Source organism: Stigmatopora nigra, chromosome 21 (genome assembly GCF_051989575.1).
Source record: "Stigmatopora nigra isolate UIUO_SnigA chromosome 21, RoL_Snig_1.1, whole genome shotgun sequence".
Taxonomy (NCBI): Eukaryota; Metazoa; Chordata; class Actinopteri; order Syngnathiformes; family Syngnathidae; genus Stigmatopora; species Stigmatopora nigra.
In genome coordinates, this window is record NC_135528.1 from 3560550 (window position 1) to 3583668 (window position 23119).

The following is a 23119-nucleotide window of genomic DNA, read 5'->3' on the forward strand; positions in this document are numbered from 1 at the left end:
AGTCAAAATTTGATCCAGGCTTGATCTTGTTGGAATTCTATTTATTTACCATAACTTTCAAAGCCAGATCTGATCCGGTATGTGGATAGAGTGGGATAAAATTTGAGTTCAATTTGTTCCGACAGCTGCTACAGGAACACAACTGAAACTGGAGGCAACCCGATTTGAAATGACACATTCCAGTCTACGTGACACATTTCATTCCAAATAGAAATGTATTTAAAAAAAATTAAATTAGAAGCAAAATCTATTCAAACCTGTGTCACATCTGGACTTGATGGCCTTATCGAATCTGAATCGATCCAAATTGTATTCAGATCTATCAGTTTAAATATTTTCGTACTATACTTGTGCAGAAAATTAAGTGAGTGTGTGTACTATACAAGTTTATAATCTATTTTTTTTAACAGAAGTAATAAAGTATAGCATGTGCTAAATCTTCCAGATAGAAGTAGCATTCTGGTTAGTCTTCTCAAATGTCATTCTCCACACATCAAAGATTTTTTTTTTTTAAATATCTGCATGGTATACAGCTGCATCTGTTGCACACATGTATGAAGTAGAAAGATTTAAAATAGGATTGTGTAGATGCTATCGTATTGGACTATTTACTGCTTGTAATTATTTATTTTTCCAATCATCTATGGGGCTTTGCAACATCTGCAACAAATATTCAATGGTTATTAAAGAGAACCTGTTTGGAATTGTGTCATGTGATGTGCTGTCATTTTATGAGTATGTTTAAATCTGGATTTAAAATTAATCTGGATCGAAAACTGGTTTGGTTTGCCACACATTTTCAGATTGGATTAGGTGCTTTATTCTTTGTAATCACATAATATATAGTAGAACCAAGATTTTACAGACATAAAAAGACCCAACATATGTTTGCTTTGTGGTATATGTGATTTTTATTAAAAAGAAGAAAAACAATGGAATACAAAAATCATTTTCGTCCGTGTTTAAGTTTGACAGAAATTTTCTACTGAATCTCCCCCATGTACAGTCGTTTATCGCTGCCAGCAGAGAGCACTGTGGAGACAGAAGCAGGAATTAAGCAAATCATAAACAGATACAAAATGATCAATAAACAAAGTTGTGGCGTTGTCAATATCTATATAAAAATTGTTCAATAATTTGCATAGATATCTGAGAAAAATATACAAAGCCCTTTGGGGAAAAAGAAAAATCCAATTTGTGTGACTAAAGGGTCGGCGAACTTACCAATAGATTCCTCAGGATGGAAGACCACCTCGTTAACGGAGCCGGCGTGCCCAGGCAGCTTATAGAGGATGCGTCGTGACGTGGTGTCCCAAATGTAGACAAACCTAAAACAATCAGCAACGTTGTATAATTCTTAACATTTAATACAAGACAGTTTGCATTTCCCAGCAGCCTTGAATGCACCGTTATTTATTTAGTTATTTTGCGGTCACCTGTCAGCTGATCCAGCGGCTATCTTGCTGCCGTCGGTGGACCACGCGCACCTCAGCAGATTCTAAAAGATTAAAAAAATAAAACACAAATAAAAAAAATAAAAATAGAACAATATTCAAGTTTTTGTGACTAAAACTGACCTTTTCGAAGTTGTGGACATTGCCTTGGAAAATCTTCACGCATCTTTCCTTTGGCGCGAAAGGTCGAACATCCCAAATACGAACTGCCAGCACATAAACACTCAAAAATCCATCCGAGAAAAAAAATCTTCCAGTCTGACTTTACCTGTGTTGTCCATTGAGTTGGAGAGAAGGTAAGATCCCTCTGAGCTGAGACTGAGTCCAGTCACGGAGTCACCATGTCCGTGCATATTGTACATCAGCTTGTTCTGCCTCAAATCCCACACCTGCCAGGCACAAGTCCAGGAAGAGCCAAGTTATTAAAATGATCATTCCGAAATTGATACGGATGTTACCGAAGCTACCTTGATGTCGTTGTCGATGCCGCCGGAAAGAATCTGGTCGCTGGTGTCGTTGAAGGTGACGGCGAGGACCTGGTACGTATTCTGGAAGGTGTGCACGGCGCCCTTCTTGCGCACGTCCCAGAGCTGCAACGCAAAATGTACATTTTTAATGCTAAACATGATATGTATATAATACAAATATGATATATTTGTACATCCAAAAATGGGTCCTTACTGGAGGACTCTCCATATTCTATTCATAAGTTTACTGTTTTGTTCTAAATTTAAGTCCTAGGTTTTACTGAAAGCCTCACCTTGACGGTTCCATCGTCACTACCAGTGCACACAAGTTGGGGTCCCCTACGGGCTGGGTAGCAGGTATTAACGAAGGAGGTGTGGCCCTTCAGGCGCTTAATTCGCTCGCCAGTCTCGCTGTCCCACACGCCAACCGTCTTGTCCGTGCTTGCAGAAAACAGTAAGCTGGAAGGCAAAAATGGGAATTTTCCTGTCAACATTTGAGCTATAGCATAAAGAACATGCTAACAAGTTTACCAAACTATCAGTTTTACTCCAAATGCAGCAATTTATAATCCAAAAAATACGGTAATGAAATGTAATGACCTTCCATCTGTGTTATAGTGCAACTCCATCACTGCTCCACTGTGACCCTTCAACGTGGCAAAGTTGTCACAGTCTCCATAAACGTTCCACATCACTACGACACACAAACACAGTTGATGACTAAAATGCAGCATTTTGCTATTTCAAAACTGTACCACAACTAACTTACATATGAGCCTATCAAATCCAGACGAAGCCAGCGTGGCACCATTGGGATGAAATTTGCAGCAGTAAACTTCACCCTCGTGACCCGACATCAGCATGATGGGCGCCTGCAAGCTGGAGGTCCTCGGGGGTCCCTAAAACAAATACATCATAAATATTGCTATTTTAACTTTTTAACACAAATATAACCACTGAAACTATTTATAGTCCATTAATACTTATCTCATTGCCTACTATTAACAACAAAATACATCAACTTCATTTGAGCTAGGAAGACTGGATATGAATGCTCATCTATTTGTTCCATTGACAACGGTGGACGTCCAATTCATTTTGGCTAGGAGAGTTGGCAGCGATCCTCTTCCGTTCAAAATGGATTAGATAACTAGAACTATTATTAGCAGGCAACGAACAAATATATTGTAATTGACATGAAATGAAGAAGTAATCGGACGTATGGAAACCGTAAGATTGAATAAAAGTACCCCCGCCACGAGCTGCTGAGACTGGGCCGCCGCCACTAGCTCCGTCCGGGGTCTCTTCATGGCGGCGGAGGGCACCACCGCCATCTCAGCCATTCTCTTCTTTGCCTCGATCATTATATCTTCATTGATACAATGAATAAAAAGAGAATAATTTCGTTGTTTTGGGTGCAAAAATAAGAACGTGTGGTTGTCTTTTTGCTAAGGTAGAGGAAGCGGTACTGAATCGGGGAAGAACAGAAGGTAGTACTACCGGCTTTTGGAAGAGTTTGATTGGTTTAAATTCCCAGTGACTGTGATGATTGGCTTGCTTGGCTTGTTGTTGAAGATTTTAACCCGGAAATCGACCTAAAGCAGTTAAACGTGCTCTGATTGGGCAGAAGAATCAAGTTTTGTTCCGACTCGCCGTGGAGTTGCTATAAATAATAGTTATTTATTATAATCAACATGATATAATTAGACTTAAAATAAATAAACAAATAACATAAATTTTATACATAAAAAGAGAAATTGAGACCAAGAAGAATGTCTCCAGAAAGTCAAGTTTGGCAGCAGGTCCTTAAGAATAAAGGCGGGACTAAGGATAACAGTCAAGTCATTTGATTGGTCAATATGTTTCAATGGCAACAACAATTGGCTACATTGGATGAGACTGTTGTGAACTGGAAGTGAAACCGGAGCTCGCAGGAGCCAACACATAGCGTGAGTGTTTTAGCGATTTAGCACTTTATTCAACGTCTCTGCATGTGTTATGAACCTAAAGTGAAATTTAAAAACATTTAAGCTCTATTGACTAGTTTTCCAGGCAGGATATTTTCATTTCCAGTCAGACTAGGAGGAGGTGCTTGAATCGTGTTGACGTTAGCCTGCAGTGTAGGACATTTAACCACAAATTTCACAAATGCTAACACTATTCTCATTACACTGTTGGCAGAAGGATTAAGATGTCTTACAAAGACGGGGAACATGAGCCCGCAGGACTAGAAGGATTGCCCCCGCTCTACAGCATCTCAAAGGGGGAAGTGGTTTCTGTGCAAACCTATGGAGCGTTTGTGCGCCTGCCAGGCTACAGGAAGGAAGGTAAAAATAAAAAATAAATACACAAATATAACATAGTGATGACTTCATGATGCATGTACATTATTAAAGAGATATGACACAATGGTAGTCCTAAAGAATTGGTCAATTGGAAAATGAATGATGATGCGTTCATGAATACTGGGAAATAGAAGTGCTTATTATTATTATGATTTTAATGAAGTCCTACTCGTGTGGGTTGTGTCAGGAAGTTTAACTATTTTATATTAAATGTTGTTATTGTTGAATGGATGTTCATACAGGGCTGGTACATGTAAGTGAGATGTCAGCCACACGTGTGGAGAGTGCCGCAGAAGTTGTGGATGTGGGAGAGAAAGTGTGGATTAAAGTCATCGGAAGAGAGGTAATTACTTACGTGCACACGATACCTACAGTACTGTCAATTTTCCGTTGATGCATTTTCTGCTTTACAGATGAATGGAGAAAAAGTCAAGCTGTCCTTCTCAATGAAATCTGTCAATCAAGGCACAGGGCGGGACTTGGATCCCAACAATGTTTCGGCCGAGTATGTTGCCCTCACTTTGTGTATGTAATACGTGTGAATGTAATTATGTGACATTGTACTTGGGTTTTGCATTTGCAGGCAGGAAGCAAGGCGACGTAGGCAGTTTCGAGACCACACGGGCAATAGGATCACGCTAGAGGCCGTGCTCAACACTACCTGCACTAAATGTGGCTGTAAAGGTGCTCAAAAATCTGGGAGGATTTGCATTCATTGAAAATCAATTAACTGATGTCACGTCCCTACTTTTAGGCCATTTTACAAAGGACTGCTTTTCTGCTCCCGGGGCGCAGTATGCATTGGTGCCTGAAGAGGGACCAGAAGAACCACAACAAACATCTGCAGCAACAGCAGTGAAAGACAAAGACAAGAAGAAAAAGAAGGTATGCCAGTTCACTTGAAGGTGATAAACCTCCCAGGATCATTCAACGAGAGCTCTTGCTCTTATTGACTTGAGATATGAAAGAAATTAGTTGATCAGAGCATAAATAAGAGGTAGAATTACTCAAAAAACAGCGCCATAAGTCGTAACTGTGCATTGATGATAGAAGAAAATAGTACAATTTACTTTTTTTAGTCAGCCTTTGAACTCATGATTGACAAGAGTTTAATCTTAATATTTTCTTCTTTTACCCGCTAGGAAAAGAAGACAAAGAAAAAGCGGAAACGTGAAAGAAAAGAATCGGAGAGCGACAGCAGCACTAGTGACGACGGTGAGTGTAAACCCAAAAGGAGATGTCACGAGCGAGATGATGACAACAAGCGCAAGAAGAAACACAAGAAACACAAAACGCAAAAGCATAGATAAAATGAACACGCATGCAAAATGGCCGTCACTGAGGACTGTTTTCGGTGTCAACACTGCATTTTAAAGCTTGTATCATTTATTTTTTATTTTATTTTATCATAATTACAAACAGCTGGTTCTAGGAATTACCTACAATGTCCTAATACCAGATCTGCCTGTGGTTTTTTTTGTTGCTCACAAGACTGAAAGTAGACATCATCTAGGAACTTTTGATTCTGGTACTTTGTTGCCTTGAATCTTAGTTTTCTTGAAGGAAAATATAATTCCTTTTTTCCCCAAGCAATCAAACATTAAAGTCATATAAAAGGCTTATTAGTGAACATAAATATATCTTGCAAATCATTTATGCTGCACAAAAGGTTTCATCTAAATTACATTTGACATTATATCTGGTTCATTAAAAAAGTACAATTGAACTCTGATTTTGTTTTTCTGGACTTTAGTGTTTTGGTTGTTCTGCAAAGGTTTTATCACTGGTGTAAATACAAATATATAGTATAAAATGTACTGCATATGTATTTTTTGCAGTATATCTCTAGATGAATTTGAATGTATTAAAAATAATACACGTTTGTTTCACTGGTGTAAATATAAACATATAGTACACCACTGTCTCTGTATGTTAAATACATATATACTCCACTCCAACTGTCAGGAATTCAATCTCAAACAAAATTTGACAATTTTATGATCATGTGACACTATATAATACCACAATATTTAATTATACATGAAAGGGAAATTATAACAGTGGTAATAAACCAGCTAGCCAGCAGAGGAGGCTAATCTACCGGAGTTGTGCTATATGTACACGTTGTATATTAAAGGAAGTGACGACGACACCCTATAAAGGGAGCTCACAAAATTATACAAATATTTACACTGAACCTATTTGTAGATGATTTTTAAGTTTTATCCTGTAATTGGATGAAAACAAGGCGGAATTGAGTGTGGTGTTATAGCAATCTTTAATGTGCACTCGAAAGCCAACGCCAAACAATGGTGCGTTCTTAAAAATTGTAAATAAGGCAATTTCGAGTCTTCAGTAGCAGCTTGGAGCGCAAAACATATTATTGCACTCTTTATAGGGGGATTCTATGGAAATCAACTACACATCTGGGTTAGAATGAATTAATAGACGCTGAACCTCCAAAGTACTCATGGTTGCATAACAAACGAGTGTCCTTGAAAGCATCACAGGATCCCCCCTTTTTCTTCTTTTTTTTTAGGAGCGCTGATGTCATTTCAAAACTTAAACCAAGCCTCCAAAACTCCACACGGCGAGTCGCTCTCCGCCTTTTCTCTGGGAAAGTATTCTTCTTCTCAGAGATCGAAGCACATTTGTGATTTCAAAAGCCTTTTGGATCGTGAAAGAATCTACTGCGGGGCGTCTGAAGGACTCGATCGCAATTGGAAGCCCCTTTTCTGCGGGCACAAGTTTGTTTGTTTGGATTTTTTTGCTCTTTTTTTCTGTACTCGCGTGTCCGTTTCAAAAGTAGCAAAATGAACCGGAGCTTTAATCGCTCGCAACCCCTGCGGAACATGGATCTTAACGCCGTGGAAGTGAAAAGCAAGGTGGGTATGCGATGGTGCGTTTAATTAACGCTAAACGAGTTTACATGGGCGCGAGGAAACGAATACACGAACATCAAATGTAATTTGTGCTACCTGTTTTTCGATTTTTTTTAAGACTTCACATTAACCCACTGATTTTCTATTAATACAACTTCGTTTTGTATTGATAAATCAAAGTAATATTTTTCTCCAAACCTTTATTGACAACGTTTTACCTGTCAAATGTGTCACACTAAATGCTGAGTTCACGTATCCTTGTTAATTTTGCACTTTGTCTAGGAAACTGGCCTCGGAATCATCCGGTTTTCTTATCTTATTTCACTGCTGTTGACAGCAATAGACGTCCAATCATTTTAAAAAGGGAGAAAATGGCAGCGAGCGATCATCCAAATGGGTTAGACGTCTATCGCCGTCCATGGCAATGATTTAGTGAATGGTGAAAACGAGGATGCTTCGTCAGTTGTTTGAATCAGTGATATGTTGAATCATTTGCAATTGAATGCACCACTCGAAGCTGGTTTCACTCAAATTTGACATTCTAATCAGATTGTAAGACTATTGAATTCCTATCTAAGAAATTGTTTTGAGTTGGAAAAAAGGTGAAGTTAAATGTTGTCACAACAGCTTTGATTTAAACAGACATCCAAACAAGCCATTCTTTTTTCTTTTTAGCCATGATGGAAATCATAATCTTTAATGTTGTCTTAATTTTTCAGTGGGGATTGACAGATTGGCAAAAAATGATATTTTCATATGCAGGAAATTGATATCCGTGATATCATGATTATGGATGTCCTGATATTGACTTTTCGCCTCAACCGATCCGCATATTTTAGAGCAGTAAAAATAATATAACCATCATATGCCAAACCACATTATTTGTATCAATATGAGCCGTGCAGGTCAAAAAATGCTCTGTTTACAAATGTTATACGATTCTCTGTTAGTATCATTAGTTTCTAAAGAGAAATAGTCCCACTTTGTGAAAATGTTTGCCTAGTGGTTCTATTTACAGCAACCACATAAAACTGGATTGTATCCAACCAGATCTTTTAGAATGATGCTAAAAAAAATAACATTATGGACACTAATACAAATATCAGTTTGGGACATCGCTAATCACGATACAGTGACAAATAAACATTTTAACTTAATACAGATTCCTTCAAACCAAACAACAAGGTGGTGACTTGACAAACAGGTTTGTCAGAGATAACATTTGTAAAAAAAAAAAAAAGAAATAAATCTTACTCACAGGAGACCAACATGCCCAAACATAGCGTGGTTCATGTTAACTGAAAGTTTTGTGCGTCACTCCCAGGTGTTACATCACAATTCTACCTTGTTTTGGATCACCAACTCTATATATTATAATAAAGTTGATATAATTGGTAGAATATCCAAATTATGTTGCTATCCATCAATGTCAGCCAGTTCCTAAAATCTGTTGTTGTGATTTATTTATTGAATCACGTGGCTAAAACCTTCACTGCTATCACATTACCATAGCGCTTACTTTAGTCATATCTGCCTTATGCTGTATTTTTTTCAATTATAAACAAGCTACCTTCTCTTTTTTAAGGTTTGTATTGTGTAAAATTCACTTTTTGTGCTCTTAAACATTAGTGGTTTTCCAGACTATTCATTTATGTCTGTCAGCTAATGAGAAAAAAGTGTGTAAAACAAGCAAAGCAATCAGATACTACAGTTTCTGGACCTTTTCCAGTTCTGTGATTGTTGAGTTCATGGCCTTTTTTTGGTTTTTGGATCTCCACAGTACGGCGCCGAGTTCCGCCGCTTCTCAGTGGACCGCCTGAAACCGGGCAAGTTTGAGGAGTTCTACAAACTCATCCTGCACATTCACCGCATCGCCAACATGGAGGTGATGATCGGCTATGCCGACGTGCAAGGCGACCTGCTGCCCATTAACAACGACGACAACTTCTGCAAAGCTGTGTCCACCGCGCATCCCTTGCTCAGGATCTTTATACAAAGACAAGGTAAGGTCTTATCCAACATTGTTTTTTTTATTCTATTTTATTTCTTTTTTTATAAACTACTGGCTGGCAATGCGTGGGTAAGGTCAGGTAAGTTAACTCAAATTAATGTAATTAATAATTTTGTGTATTCACATCTGAACCACTCAAAAAGAGTTGTATGTATTCATTACAGCTACTTATGCTACTTCGCTATAGGTAGCATTAGATGTAGGGATGTCCCAATGCAGATTTAAATTTTAATTTTTTTTGTGATGAAACCTGATACTAAAATAGCCGCATCGGATCAGGAAATCACTAATGAGAAGTCGATTATGACTTCCTTTACCAAGTGTATGGGGGATAGACACATTTGGGTATGATTTGTATTCGTGTGTGTTCTATGTCTGCAGTCAAAAGTTTTGAAACACTTCAACTTCAGTGTCTTAAAACATATTTTTTCTGGCTTTGTGTGTATAACAAATTGATTTAATCGTGATTAAAAATGTAACTTGTTTCCCAGCCCGAGGTTTATGACGACCCACATATTCTGCCCACTTAAATTGAATCTGTCCCCCATTTCAAAATAGCTATAATGAGGCTAGTGGCTATTGATTTTTTTCCCCTGTTATCTGAACCGTAAGCTTCTTTCGGGAAGGAGGGGTGAAAGACAGTTTATCACGTGAAGAGCATCTTGTACTGCAGAGTCAGAATATTTCCTAATCCAATTACGCCGGGCCTTTTTGTTTACCTCATGTAAGGATTCTTGTGTGTGTGTGTGTGTGCGTGCCCTCCCTCTGATTGGCTGGATCTGTCTGTCTGCCAGGCTGAGCCCTGTGTCTTATCCAAAGGAAAGGCGCGCACGTACACACATGGACACGCGCACAAGCGCATAGAAATCAGGTCATTGAGCAAAGCTTGTATGCCGGGATACCAGACATTACTGGGAGACAAAAGATGGGAATGAAAGGAGAGACTCCCTCCGTTTTTTTGTGTCTGCGTCTACTGACGACAAACCCCTCAACTTGTGTGGGAATTACTCATCGCCTTACCTTATTTTTCACTTAAAGAACTCTTGCCAGAATTGGGTCCGATTAGCTCATTGGCTGTTATTAAGAGCGAACACCAATGCTGTTGAATTGGGATCGTTGGCATTCAGTAATCATGATTTCAGCGCCCTTGACCTGATCGTTTGATTGCTGCCAGTCCAGACAGTCAAAATGGATTGGGCATCGATCGCTGTCAATGGCAGACCATGAGTTGAAACCAACATGTGGTGGAAAAGGTTATGTCACTTAACCAAACCTTGGAACCTATTAATTTCATAAGTACGGAGGTACGGCTGTATTGTTATTATACAAGTATAATAATATTTAATGCTACGATGAAGTGCACAAATAACAACCAACAAACAATAAATAAGTAATATAGATAAGCAGTCTTGGACTGGTAGTGGTACTGGCTGACACGAACATCACACAACAACACTCACACACCGTTGACGCATGAGGTAGCCACACGCGTGATGAAAACACACACACACACATCTTTGTTAAACGTCAAACAATGCAACAATGCTTTGCAGTGACGATCGTAAAGAACCTGCTGCGTCATCTGCCGCTGTGACGTCACATCAAAAACCATCTGGGAGGGTCGGCAGCAATCAGACAATTGCAAAATAATGCCATCTAGTCTCGCCCTGTAGCTCGGAAACGAAAACAATTGTCCTCACAAAATACAAAAACCGAAAGGACCTAACTATTCATTTTCTGTTCTACCTAACCCGCATAAAAGCCTTGACTTTTCCCCTCAATCTCGAAGATCAAGTTAAGCCACTCTGTGGGGAAAGAAGGAACAGCCCGTCATTTTTCGCGCAAGCGGAATGCAACTCCCCAGATGTGAGTCAGCCGCAAAACCTTTGCGTGGCGCAAAAATAACTCCCGGTAATTGCCGGTTTTGCAGGGAAGAGCACAGCCTAGGGTGACGTAGGGACTCGAAATGACTCGGCGGGTGTCTGTGGGAGTGCAAATTTGATGAGCTAACGCTTTGTTTTTGCCCGCTAATCTGTTGAAATTAGCAGTGCTTTTGATGTTGTTTCTCATAGGCTTGAATGACAAATCCTGCGTTGTCTTGGAAAACGCTACCCACGTTTGTTTATTTTGGGACAAAGATAACAAGTGCAGGAAACCAATCTAACCCAGATCCAGTCATCGCAAGCCTCTCCTGTAGCAAAATCCGGTTCAAACCGTCAAAAGTGTGATTTTCATAGTCGTCTTTTTATGCGCATATAAGCCGATTCAGTCATTTTTTTTTCTCCTACAAAGGCGGCTTATATGCGAGTAAATACATGACACACGTTATGGTAATTCATGGTTAGAAAATGTCATAGTTTAGAGTGGTGTGATACCAACTAATTACTTAAACTTGCATCTTATTATTATTATTGTCATATTTTTGGCACATCAAATTCATTGCCATTGTTAAGCTTAATGACAAACAATCACGTTTCATTGCCATTGACGGTGACACCCAATCTAGTTCTTCATGTATCATTTGATTTTATTTCAGTTTCTTTAATTCTCATGGGAAAATATGAGAAATCCACTTTACAGTACTTTACACCAGAATAAACTAGTCCTATTCTCCAAATTCCACATTTGTTGTAAAACAATTTAAAACTAACTGTGCCAAATATTGGCAATGGAATCTCCTCCACATTTATTGCACCCCCCCCCCTTCCATGTTCACCCTGTATCGTAGTACTTCACATAGCATACTTATCCAAATAACTTGTGATAACAACCAGTTCAGGGTTAGCTGCCAATTTCAATAACCAAAACAAAAAGACGCTATTCATTCAAGGGACCTTTTTAGTTCGTTTGAAAACATCTCCTCGGCATAAGCTAATTTTTGCAGATATGGTTTTGACCAAGCAAAAACAGCAAGGCTTGTTTTGCCGACTCGGGCGTTCGGCGCGCTTGAGCTCAGACTAAACTATCAACAACGAGAGGAGACACGGGGAGGTCCCGACTTTAGGTAAATGGTGCAAGAAGGCCTTAAACCCTGGTGATTTCCCAGTTTTTTATTGGCTTGCAGCTAATGATGAAAAAAGCATTCGCTTGCACTTATCAGTTTTAGCGCTAAATAGCGGTAGTTATGCTAAAGTAGACTACAGTAATCCCTCAAATATTGCGGTTAATGTAGCTTAACATGGCCCCAGTAATTAAAAAATTGAAAAGTAGGTTTGTTTTCATTGCGGAGTCCTATTAGCAGGAGTGGCTTCCACTTTCAAGTTTTAATGTAGATTTTCACTTTTTTTACTTAAAAAATTAAAATAAAAACTTAAAAATACTAAAAATAGCAGACAAAATTGTGAATTTGCGATAAATTAAGTCGCTATAATCGAGGGAAGACTATAAATTCAAGATGAAAACTTGTATGGAAAATAGTGCAGACTGTGTTTGATTTAAATAAATAAAATAAGTTAATATAATTAATGTATTTTCTAACCTGATCTGTTGTACCCCAAAATTCCAATCATTTTCTTTAAAAGTTTGGCCACCCCAGACTGATGGAAACTTCGAAATGCAGACCCATCCTCTATCATGTAATTCGGCGACCAATCACATCTTCTCTGAATTACCGTAATCCACCGTTTTTCAGATTGGACACGTTAGCATTGCGTAAGAGTCTGACCTTCAACTGACACGGGAGCCGAAAGGAAGCGATAAATGTTTTCACAGCCTTCCTTCGTCTCTTCTTTCACGATAGCGCGAGAGCGTGAAGTCAAAATAATGATAAGCGTACAGTTGTCGCCAGGGTTTATTTTGATTTCCTCTTTGAAGAAACACGAGAGCGCAGGTAGACGTCCAATTTCCTCCGCGGGAATGTCGGCTTACTTGTCTTGGAAGAAGCTTGTTTGGCTTAAACTCGCCTCGTCATATTATCTTCTGTTGTTTGAATCGGCAGCGCTGGTATTAGCATTTTTTTTTGTGCGTGATAGACGCCATAACAGGTCTCACTTGAGTATTAGGCCAAAACTTAGAAGGAAAAAAAAGTGTACCTTATAGTCTGGAAAATATGGTATTTACAAGGTAAAGCAGACCTCGTCTCAAGGCTTTTAGTTATCTTAACAGAGTTTTTTTGAAGCCAACCTGTGGTTTGGAGCCTTTTAAAAGCAGAAATGTGAGAAAGTGTCTCAGACAGGAGTGAAAAACCTTTTGAGTACAGATGGTCTAGACTCGGATCGGGCAAAATCAATTGCTGTTTTTGCATAAAGCAGGCGCAGATAACCGTGAAAAGCCATGGCGGATGACAAGGGTGTCATTCTTGGCATTGATGGCAGGGCGGCCTGTTATTTTTGGCTCTTTTGCCACTTCGGTAAGCAACACGGGAACCTGGGCTACCTCGCCGTGGTGTTCCGAGCCTGTCGGGAACGCTTCCGAGCAGCTGCACGTGCACGTGATTGGACAATAAATATAGGGCTGCGCTCGGAATGATTGGAAAATGCTCTGAGCTGTTGATAATAGATGTCCAATCATGTGAAATTTGACACTCGGTCGTTTATAATAATAGTCGGGGGGTAGCAGTATGCTAAAATGTCAATTCGGGTTATGTCCAATTAATTTTCAGCCCCAAAAATGTCAGGAAAAAAATACGAAGTGTTTTTATTTTTCAAAATGTAAACAATAGAATGTGCATAGATTAATACAACGGAGTATTTTGGGTGGTATTTTAAATAAATTACACCATTCATTTTCTGAAAGGCTTGTCCTCAATGTTTGCGGGGGTGCTGAAGCGTATCCAAGCTAACTACAGGACAACAATTTGCGCTTAATAAATAAGCATGTTGTATGTAAGAGCCAAAAGCTAATTTCTTACCGCCATGAATTCAGTCAATGAATTCATACTTAAAGGTAAATCACACATTTATAAAAAAAAAACAACACTTTGTAATCTCTGTCATGGCCTGGCTGGCAGTTGACAGACAACAAGCAGACAAACAGGATTAGGTGCTCACAAACTGCAGGAATGCAGAAGGTTTGAGCTAAAAAAAAAAAGAAGCAATGAGACACTCAGATAAAGGTGTAAATGATACTGATATGATGCCAATAATTTTAGACTAGTAAAATAATACAAAAGTAGTTAATTAGGGGTGGTCTGGTTAGTACTTTTTCGAGATGATGCAATGTTGTGACGCCACATCTGGAAATTTTTCAATGCCTTCGTATTGATACAATAGGCTAAAACAAATAGACTTGATATGCACGATTTGATTTCTGCCAGAAAAAATATTGTTGGTAAAAGTTCAAAGTGATTCTGTCATTCCGTCCGTTGTGATTGATCCGATTAAAAAAAAAAAAAAATCTTTCTTGTTGCGTGCCATTCCTTCATGTTTGAGATTCACTCAGCAGGAGCCTTTTGTCCAAGTTAAACTACATGGAAAACTCGGCCGTCTTCCATGTTTTGTTGATGTTCTGATTAAACACCTCCCTCCTTTAATTAAATAATATCCTTCTACAACTCAAAAATAATATTACAGTGGTACCTCGAGATAAGAGCTTAATTTGTTCCGGGACTGAGCTCGTATGTCGATTTTCTTGTAACTCAAATGAACATTTCCCATAGAAATAAACTAAAAAAACAAATTAATTTGTTCCAACCCTCTGAAAAAACACCCAAAACAGGTTATTGGATTGTAAAAACATTTTTATTTGTTGTAATTCACCATCTATTAACAAAGTACCAAATAACTAGTAGTTTAATAGTACTAAAATGTGTTTAATAGTACTATAATTAGGCAGATTTCTTTTTGCACGGCAACGCGCTTGTAACATAAACAAATTTAAATGAACTTGGATAGAACAAATCAAAAATTTAAAAAAACTTCCAATATTTTGTTAATTTGCATTGCATCATTCAACAAAAGCTAATCACACAAAACACAATGTCATGTTAAACGAGTAACCCCAAAAATGGACACAAAAAGCTAAAGTCACTGTAGTAAACAACCTCATATCTTCAAAAAACCTGCTCAGTCAGCTCTTTCTTTCGGAACGTTCTGATTTTTTTTAGGGGGGTTCGACCTCATAAATAAATGTAACAATAAACTTGAAACGGCTGTCAAAGGTCTGTTCAGAGTCAATGGCAGATTCCTTTTCCTCAAACCAGAGTCCGCCATGACAGTAAAGAAAACTTCCTGCGCGTGCTGACACACATCCTTGGCCTTTTCCTGCCTCCCCCATTTGCCCCACTGACTCCATTCGCTCATTTGGTCCACACGTCAATCGGAGTATTTCCACGTCGCTTGTCACGGCTCTATTGTTTTCAAACGTCCTCCCGACGCTGCCGTCCTTTTCCTTCCTCTTTTCGTCCCGAAGTGCTGAGACGGCTCGATTCTCGTCGCCAAAGCGCCGACAGCGGGTTCGAAAGGAAAGGGGTGACGGGATGAAGATATTATATCTGCAGAGAAATGCAACAAATCGCATAAAAAAAACAGTAGTGTGGCGTCCAATCATCTCTATCCAACTAGCTCCATCGATGGTAGCCATTCAGTTAATACAGATGATTATTCTACTACTATTTTCGTCTGTCAATAAATATTGTTTTTTTTCCCCACCTATGTACCTCGACATACGAGCAATTTGAGATACGAATGAAATTTTGAGCAGATATTTATCTTGAGATACGGAACAAATTTTGATATACGAGCAGACTCATAAGAACATAATTGGCACTGTGTAATGTCTCTACAGATTATTTATATATATAGTAGTTATTTGTTACTTTGTTAATTGATGGCGAATTAGAACAAATAAAAATGTCTTTCCAATCCAATATCCTGTTTTGGGTGTTTTTTTCTGAGGGTTGCAACAAATAAGTTTGTTTTTAGTTCATTTCAATGGCAAACGTTGGTTTGAGTTACGAGTGAATTGACATACAAGCTCAGTCTCAGAACACATTAAGCTCGTATCTCGAGGTACCACTCTAATCTAAAATATTCTCACGATTATTAGGATTGGAGAGGTCGCAATTTTTCTTCAAAATTTGTCTCAAATTTCTCGTATAGCACTGATTTTTTGCTCTCCAGTTCGGTGTTTAGTTTTCTAAATCTCATTGTTATTTACAAAAAAAAATTCTACAGTCACCAGCATTTAATTATTCTCGGTAGTACATGCGATTTATCCATCACAACAGACCACCAATTTCATTATACGCAGCTGTAAATGATGATAATGAAGGCTTTTGATTGATTTTCAGCGCACAGGGCGGGCCTGTAACAACCTATAGAATTTTCAAGAGCCTCTTTTTTTATGTAACCAGTAAACGTGGGTCCAGCCAAGCCGCTTTGTAATTACGGCCTCCCAAAATATCCCTTTACCCAACAAACAAAAAAACACGAGCCAGTGCGCATCGCTGTCTTTTGGATGCAGTACATTATTAAGACATAAACTCAGTGTGTTCTCTCAAAGACACCAATGCCCATTGTTCTAAGAAAGAGAGACATTTTCAAGTCAGGCACGTGTGGTCGAGCCCGAGTTAAGATGCACAGTCACGGCGTGCCAGGCTCGGCCCGCTAGAAGGAGAGCTGTAATTAAGGCGGAGCTGCAGATGAGACCGCCAAAAACCCACTCGTCATTTTGCAGTGGTTCTGCTCCTAAAATTGATCTTGGGACTTTTCGAAGGACCACTTCCAGACAAGGTCGTGACTTATGGACGATTAATGAGTTTACACAAAATGCCCATGTAAAAAGAACAACTAACTCAAAACGCTAAAATTCAGGTGACAATCTGTTTATTACAGTATTGATTCATGTATAACGCGCACCCATAATTTGTTACTAAACTTTTTTTTTCACCATAGATTGCACCAGTATTGGTAATTGGCAAATACAGAACACATGTCACCATGACAAAACATTTATTGACAACATATGGTATAAGTAATAGTCAACATAGTCATGTAAAAAAGTGGGCACATAATTAGGTACAAAGTGACTAAAGTGGTTAACAACAGTAAGTCTTGATTAGTTGAGTATTGTAACGCTCTTGGAAAAGACTGTTTGAGTTTCTTTGTCTTGGCTGTTATGTTTTTTTTTTTTAATCTTTCAATTGTTATCTAAAAATGTAGTGCATTAGTGGGTGGCTCATTAACAAAAAAAAACATTTACAGTTAAAATCCAGTCTGTTTTTGTCTGTTTTCGGGGAAGGTGTTGGAAATGGAAATTGAAGTAGTAATATTTAATTAATATTAATTGCGAGAAGTGACCTATTGAAATGGTTGGATTTGAAAACTCCCCTTTGCAAGCCCTCCAAATCCGAGGTAGCCTCGTTTTAAGTCATCCCAGATGTGTCGGCCTATTTGTTCTGGAATTGCAGGGGGTACCACCGAGGGAGGGGGAGAGAGGGAGGGTGCTGCCGCGTTGTGTGTGTGCCTTTTTTTTTAAATGCCACACGCAAAGATTATCCGGTCTAGAAAACCTGTTTTACGTCATTCAGGACTAACCTCATTCCTAAATAAGTCTTTATCAGCAGGTCTGCATTGACAAAAACAACAAGTAAACAACTTCCTTCATTGCTTAAGAGGCAACAAGTTATTTTTATTTAAATGTTCTAGAAAATGCTTTTTTAAAGCAATAGACAGAAATTATTGTCGGAAATAAATGTATTTATAAAATATATCATTATGATTTATTGTAAAATTATGCAGTCACGCTGGTGGTATTTTTTTTATTCCAGGAAAATAGTTTCTTGCGTGTTATGTATTATATATATATATTTTTAACTGTTTTTAATGCATTTTTAATTCTTTTTTTTCCATGGCAAAATATTATACAGTGGTTCCTCGAGATACGAGCTTAATGTGTTACCGAACTGAGCTCGTATGTCGATTTTCTTATAACCCAAATGAATATTTCCCATAGAAATGAACTAAAAAACAAATTAATTTGTTCCATTTCTCTGAACAAACAACAAAAAACGTACATTGGATTGGAAAAACACTTATTTGTTTTAATTCACCATCTCGTAACAAATAACTAGTAGTTAAATACTACTAAAATGTGTTTAATAGTACTAAAATTAGCACTGATATCTGCTCACATTTTTTTACTCGTATCTCAAATTGCTCGTATGTCAAGGTACCACTCTACCGCTAATCTTGACCAACCGGATTATTTGTTTACATCCTGCCTCGGTTCCATTTAACTAACAAGTGCATTCCGTACCTTGGCGTACTCAGGTGCACTTTTCAAAATAAAAGCATTCCGCAAGGCCAGGACATTCCTCAGGTGTTGACTCGTGTACTTTAGTGGTCACACCTGCGCAACGACTGGAGTTAGTTTAGTCTTCTTATATTTGGCAGTGACGCATTTTGATTATGTTATCGAGCCCCATCCAATATTTTCCATCCGTGGAAGAATGTCAAATATGTTTGCCGGTTTCGAGTTCTTTTTCGCTCTTTCTGGGCTTCATTTTTTTAAATTCTTCTATTTTTTTTTAACTTGATGCGCCTTGGCAGCAATCTCATGTCTAAACACAGACTGGAGTCTTCCCGGGATGTCTCTGATCCCTACGCCGCCGCGTATAACCTCCTGTTTTTTAACTGGGCAGCTTGTTTGGTTGCCAAAAAAAGAACATGTTTTTTAGAATTGTAGTCTCGGGGACAGCTATTTTTATATGTTGACACTTTAAACCAGGGGTCAGTAACCTTTTGGTACAGAAAGACAATTCCTTTTATTTTAAAATGGGATTTAAATGAGAGCCATACTCTCAATTTAAAAGTCATAATACATAATGTTAGCTTTTTTTCATCAGTTCAACACTATAAAAAGTCTCGGAATTCTTTTTAGAAAAGTGTTGGGGTATTGATAACCAATGATAGGGCCATCAAAACAGACACATATGGCTCGTGAGCCATAGACGTCTACTCCTGCTTTAGACCTTTTAACAATAGAGACCAACAAGTTTTTGTGGTTTGTCAAAAAAAAACTACAAATTAAGCATTTCCAAATGTGTACTATATTGTAATTATTATAGTACACACTGTAAAAAATTAATTATCAACAAAATCCCTCAAATAGACTTATTAGGCAACCTCTCCCAGGTGTGTTTTGGGATTTGCCGCTAGACCCATGACGGCATTTGTGAGGGTCACCCTCCGGCCTATGTGAGACCCATCCCCCCCTCCCCCATTTTCCAAGTGATGATGGGCTCTTCTGTCACTAAGCGCTTTGTCACGCCATCACGAGGGAGGGCTGGAGGGGGTGTGTGTGGTGAGGGGGCGGCGGCTTATGGTCCCGATGGGTTGTTGGGGTGCAGGAATGCGAATGGACGAGCTGTCGGTTTGGACGGGCTGGACAGTAATCCCTCGAATATCGCGGTTAATGTAGACCAAACATGGCCGCGATAATTGAAAAAAGTAAGGTCACCCCTATGATAACTAACTTTTTATAATTTTATTTATTTCTGAGTCCTAGTAGCAAGAGTGGCTTCATTCCATCGTATGACATCTTGCAAATTCCCCTCGGCACACCTGACCACCTAATTGGTCACCTTCCACTTAAGGGGCGGAGTTTGCAAAAGGCCAATCACCTCCAAATACTGTCTCTTTCTAACTCACCAAACTGTAGTACCCAAGTTTCACCTCAGCACATGTGAAATGCCCGAGTCAGAACCTTAGCGTTCTGGCCGCTACGTGACATACCGACGCCTACATTTGTTGACACATCTGCTTTCCTGGCTGACTATTTTCATTTTTTGGCATTTATTTCCATATAGTTAGCCCCAAGGGTTCAGAATTGAGCTATGGTGGGGGTGAAGTGGGCACAAAACATAGTCCGGATGGGAATTATAAAAAGCCTTGTTTTTCCCAGATATTACCCAGAGTGCATTTGGGGTCACAGGAATAGCGGTGAGCATGGTGGAGCTTCAAGAGGGAGTTCCCGACCCCAAGTCAGACTGCTGCGGGCTCTGTTAGTAGACGGCGTCTCTCCACTACATTCTTGGGGGAGGTCACGTGATCTTTTCCACTTTGACCCCGCCCCCTTGACATTACAAGAGTGAGGGAGGAGAAAAAAACCGTTACAAGTGATGCACCCTGACATGAAGGGACTTGTTTGATGAGAGACGATAAGCTTCGTTTCACCATGCAATCTTCCCTCCTGCTATGGAAGAGAATGTCTCGCATTTGATTGATCCAAAAAGAGGGGAATAAAATAACAATGACTTGCAACAATGGAAGGTTTTATTTGGGGAATGAGTCACACTTTTTGGGGGGGATTTGTTTTCAAAGAAGCATGTGGATTAAAAAATATATATGCTTGAACAGTGGAAATGTGTCTAGATATGCATATATGTATGTATATGTATATATATTTATAAGTCTATAGATAAGATGTGTTCGTTGGAAAAGGCCGTAGTCATCTTAGTGTTGCCTTTGTGGTATTTGGAAAAAGGAGGGCGACTTGATATACGGGAAAGTACACACTCAGCAATTCCTGTATGTGCACAACTGCTTATTAGTAAGAAAGTGTGAATGCAATGATGGCACTGCTAGATAAAAAAAATAGTGCTGCAATTGATGTATCAGGTGTTTTCAGGCTTGTGTAGTAAGAAAATATTTTTTGTGGGGAGTACTACAATAATACCTCGAATATTGCGGTTGATGTAGAGCAGACATCATTGAGAAATATAACTTTTTTTTTTTCAGTGCTGAATCGTAGTAGCAAGAGTGGTTTCTGATTTGGAATTTCAGGGTAGATTTTCACATTTTTATGAACTTTAATCACTGGTGTCAAATTGTTGGCCCGCGGGCCAAAACCTGGCCCGGCACATCATTTTGTGTGGCCTGAAAAAGTAAATGATGAGGGCCAACTTTCTGTTTTATGATGAAATTCAAATGAAGATCTGTGTGTTATTTTAGAGGATTTAAAAGTCTATATTTTTTCCGTTGGCTAACTTGTTTTTTGTCTTTGCAGAAGAGTTGGACTACGCTAACTTTGGCAACAACACCATCACACGCAAGAAGAAGACGGTGGCAGCCCTGCGCAACAACGACATCAACCGCAAGAGGGCACAAATCCGCATCGGCATGCCACAAGACTTCCGGCCCGTGTCGTCCATTATCGACGTGGACATCCTACCGGAATCGCACCGCCGCGTTCGTCTGTACCGCCACGGCTCGGACAAACCCTTGGGATTTTACATCCGCGACGGAACCAGCGTCCGCGTCACGCCACACGGGTTGGAAAAGGTCCCGGGTATCTTCATCTCCCGGTTGGTTCCCGGCGGTCTGGCGGAAAGCACGGGTCTCCTGGCGGTCAACGACGAAGTCCTGGAAGTCAACGGCATCGAGGTGAGCTGGAAATCCCTGGACCAGGTCACCGACATGATGATTGCCAACAGCCACAACTTGATCGTCACCGTCAAGCCCGTCAACCAGCGCAACAACGTAGTGCGAGCCAGCCGTGTTTCCGGGGGCTCTGGGCGCTCGTCGGACAGTGGCGGATCCGCCGGGTACCCCGCCCAAGGGGCCACTACGCCCTCCGTCACCCGAGGCTACCAAGACGACCTGGAAAGCGAAGAAGAAACGGACGTGGTCATCGAGAAGAGCCTGAAACGCCCGCAGTCTCAGAGGTCCGAGGCTTCCCGCTTAAGGCCGACGACCAGCGCCGCCGGTCCCGCGCCGCCCAGCCCTCCGTCGCGTCCGCCTTCGGTCGTATCCACTGCGTCGTTTCACTCTCAGACTAGCCTCAACGGGGGATCGCACCACCATCATCATCATCATCACCACCAGCATCACCATCATAACCAGCAGCAAGCTAGCAGCCTAAGTTACCAGCTCCTCAGAGAGCTAAACCTCCAGCACAGTCAACCCGAACAACAGCCGTCCTTCCATGGTAGCAACCCGGCACTCCGCCATAGCAACGGGAGCCTCCATAAAATCCTCAGCTCCCTGAAAAGTGACCCAAGGCACAGCCTGGCCTTGCCCAGAGGCGGTGTAGAAGAGGATGGTACTGTCATCACGCTATAATACCCGCATGTATATCCCACTGGGCTATAAATGAGACTTCTATTCTGGCCTTTTTTACCCTGATTAAAAAAAAAAGACTGATGACAAGGAAGTTGCACGACGCTATGGATCATGGAAATCATACCGTAATAACATATTGGATTTAAAAAAAAAAACAACAACAAAACAAAGAAACAAAAAAATACTTTTGTATGTAATGTGTCAGTCAAATTTTGTTTTGTATCTTTACATTCTTAATACCGGGACCAAACTGGGGTTTTCTTGTTGATAACTTTTGGAAAGAGTAAATTTATATTTCTTGTATTCTTGACAGTAAGGTGTATGCTTTTTTTTTAAAAAAAATGTGCTTTTTAATGATTGCGATGAAATCTTGTATCTGTTTCAATAAATTATTCATTTTCATAGGACAATTTGGTTTTATGTTGGCACTATTAGAGCCTAATTTTTCCTCTCGCCTCTTTGCTAATGAACATTTTTCTGCAGTGTTTACATGCAATGTCACATTGTCCAAACAGAACATAAATCGTTCACAATAGCAGAGTGGTTCACAATCAGTGGGCTGCCAATATGGACCCTCTTAAGTGGACGTACAATTATTCAAGTGGTCTCTTTGTTTTAATCCCCCCAAAAAGATCAGCATAAAAGGCTTAAAAAGGTATGCAAAATATTTTAATGGAAGGGTGGGGGGATAAAAATTCCAATTTGTAATTTCTAACATTTTAAACATGATAATAATATTGCCATATTGACACCACCTATCAATTTTGAGTGTACAGTCATTCCTATGTTTTGTGAGGATCAAGTTCGCCGTCTGCTGGGAGAAATTAGAACTGCAGTTATTTTAAGAGCAATGGGAAACGGTACCTAAATATATACAGTTTTCCAAAATGTTTGAACCCATTTCGTCGGCCAATAATTCTGACAAATGTAGTTGCAATGACCCCACATCTTTTGTAGAA

General features: G+C 39.5%; 3 protein-coding genes across 4 annotated transcripts; 2 read left to right on the plus strand and 1 right to left on the minus strand.

The window, feature by feature from the left end:
- Positions 1 to 887: 887 nt before the first annotated feature.
- Positions 888 to 3437, minus strand: snrnp40 (small nuclear ribonucleoprotein 40 (U5)). The gene is made up of 10 exons (XM_077743583.1): positions 3172 to 3437; positions 2691 to 2820; positions 2522 to 2615; positions 2215 to 2380; positions 1922 to 2044; positions 1723 to 1843; positions 1578 to 1660; positions 1437 to 1498; positions 1225 to 1328; positions 888 to 1032 (listed from the first exon to the last, which is right to left on the minus strand). Exons 1-10 carry the CDS (start codon positions 3283 to 3285, stop codon positions 983 to 985), a joined length of 1047 nt encoding a protein of 348 aa, XP_077599709.1. The 5' UTR covers positions 3286 to 3437; the 3' UTR covers positions 888 to 982.
- Positions 3438 to 3719: 282 nt separating this feature from the next.
- On the plus strand, positions 3720 to 5996 carry zcchc17 (zinc finger, CCHC domain containing 17). Of its 2 annotated transcripts, none has more exons than XM_077743459.1 (7): positions 3720 to 3870; positions 4103 to 4248; positions 4509 to 4609; positions 4680 to 4771; positions 4850 to 4950; positions 5021 to 5151; positions 5409 to 5996. In XM_077743459.1, the coding sequence occupies exons 2-7, from the start codon at positions 4113 to 4115 to the stop codon at positions 5574 to 5576; spliced, it is 729 nt and encodes a 242-aa protein (XP_077599585.1). In that variant the 5' UTR covers positions 3720 to 3870; positions 4103 to 4112; the 3' UTR covers positions 5577 to 5996. The 2 variants fall into 2 exon arrangements, with proteins under 2 accessions (XP_077599585.1, XP_077599586.1); XM_077743460.1 differs by having other exon boundaries at positions 3780 to 3870; positions 4106 to 4248.
- A 764-nt stretch (positions 5997 to 6760) lies between these two features.
- pard6gb (par-6 family cell polarity regulator gamma b) lies at positions 6761 to 22562 on the plus strand. Its single transcript, XM_077743840.1, has 3 exons — positions 6761 to 7151; positions 8929 to 9151; positions 21106 to 22562. The coding sequence occupies exons 1-3, from the start codon at positions 7080 to 7082 to the stop codon at positions 22158 to 22160; spliced, it is 1350 nt and encodes a 449-aa protein (XP_077599966.1). The 5' UTR covers positions 6761 to 7079; the 3' UTR covers positions 22161 to 22562.
- The last annotated feature ends 557 nt before the right edge of the window (positions 22563 to 23119 follow it).

Coding starts and splice junctions, on each gene's coding strand:
- snrnp40 (XM_077743583.1), bottom strand. CDS start 3,285: ATGATCGAGGCAAAGAAGAGAATGGCTGAGATGGCGGTGGTGCCCTCC. Junction 2,616..2,690: donor TGGATTTGATAGGCTCATAT/GTAAGTTAGTTG, acceptor TGTGTGTCGTAG/TGATGTGGAACGTTTATGGA. Junction 1,033..1,224: donor CCATCCTGAGGAATCTATTG/GTAAGTTCGCCG, acceptor CTGTCTCCACAG/TGCTCTCTGCTGGCAGCGAT.
- zcchc17 (XM_077743459.1), top strand. CDS start 4,113: ATGTCTTACAAAGACGGGGAACATGAGCCCGCAGGACTAGAAGGATTG. Junction 4,249..4,508: donor GCCAGGCTACAGGAAGGAAG/GTAAAAATAAAA, acceptor ATGTTCATACAG/GGCTGGTACATGTAAGTGAG. Junction 4,772..4,849: donor CCCAACAATGTTTCGGCCGA/GTATGTTGCCCT, acceptor TTGCATTTGCAG/GCAGGAAGCAAGGCGACGTA.
- pard6gb (XM_077743840.1), top strand. CDS start 7,080: ATGAACCGGAGCTTTAATCGCTCGCAACCCCTGCGGAACATGGATCTT. Junction 7,152..8,928: donor CCGTGGAAGTGAAAAGCAAG/GTGGGTATGCGA, acceptor GGATCTCCACAG/TACGGCGCCGAGTTCCGCCG. Junction 9,152..21,105: donor GATCTTTATACAAAGACAAG/GTAAGGTCTTAT, acceptor TTGTCTTTGCAG/AAGAGTTGGACTACGCTAAC.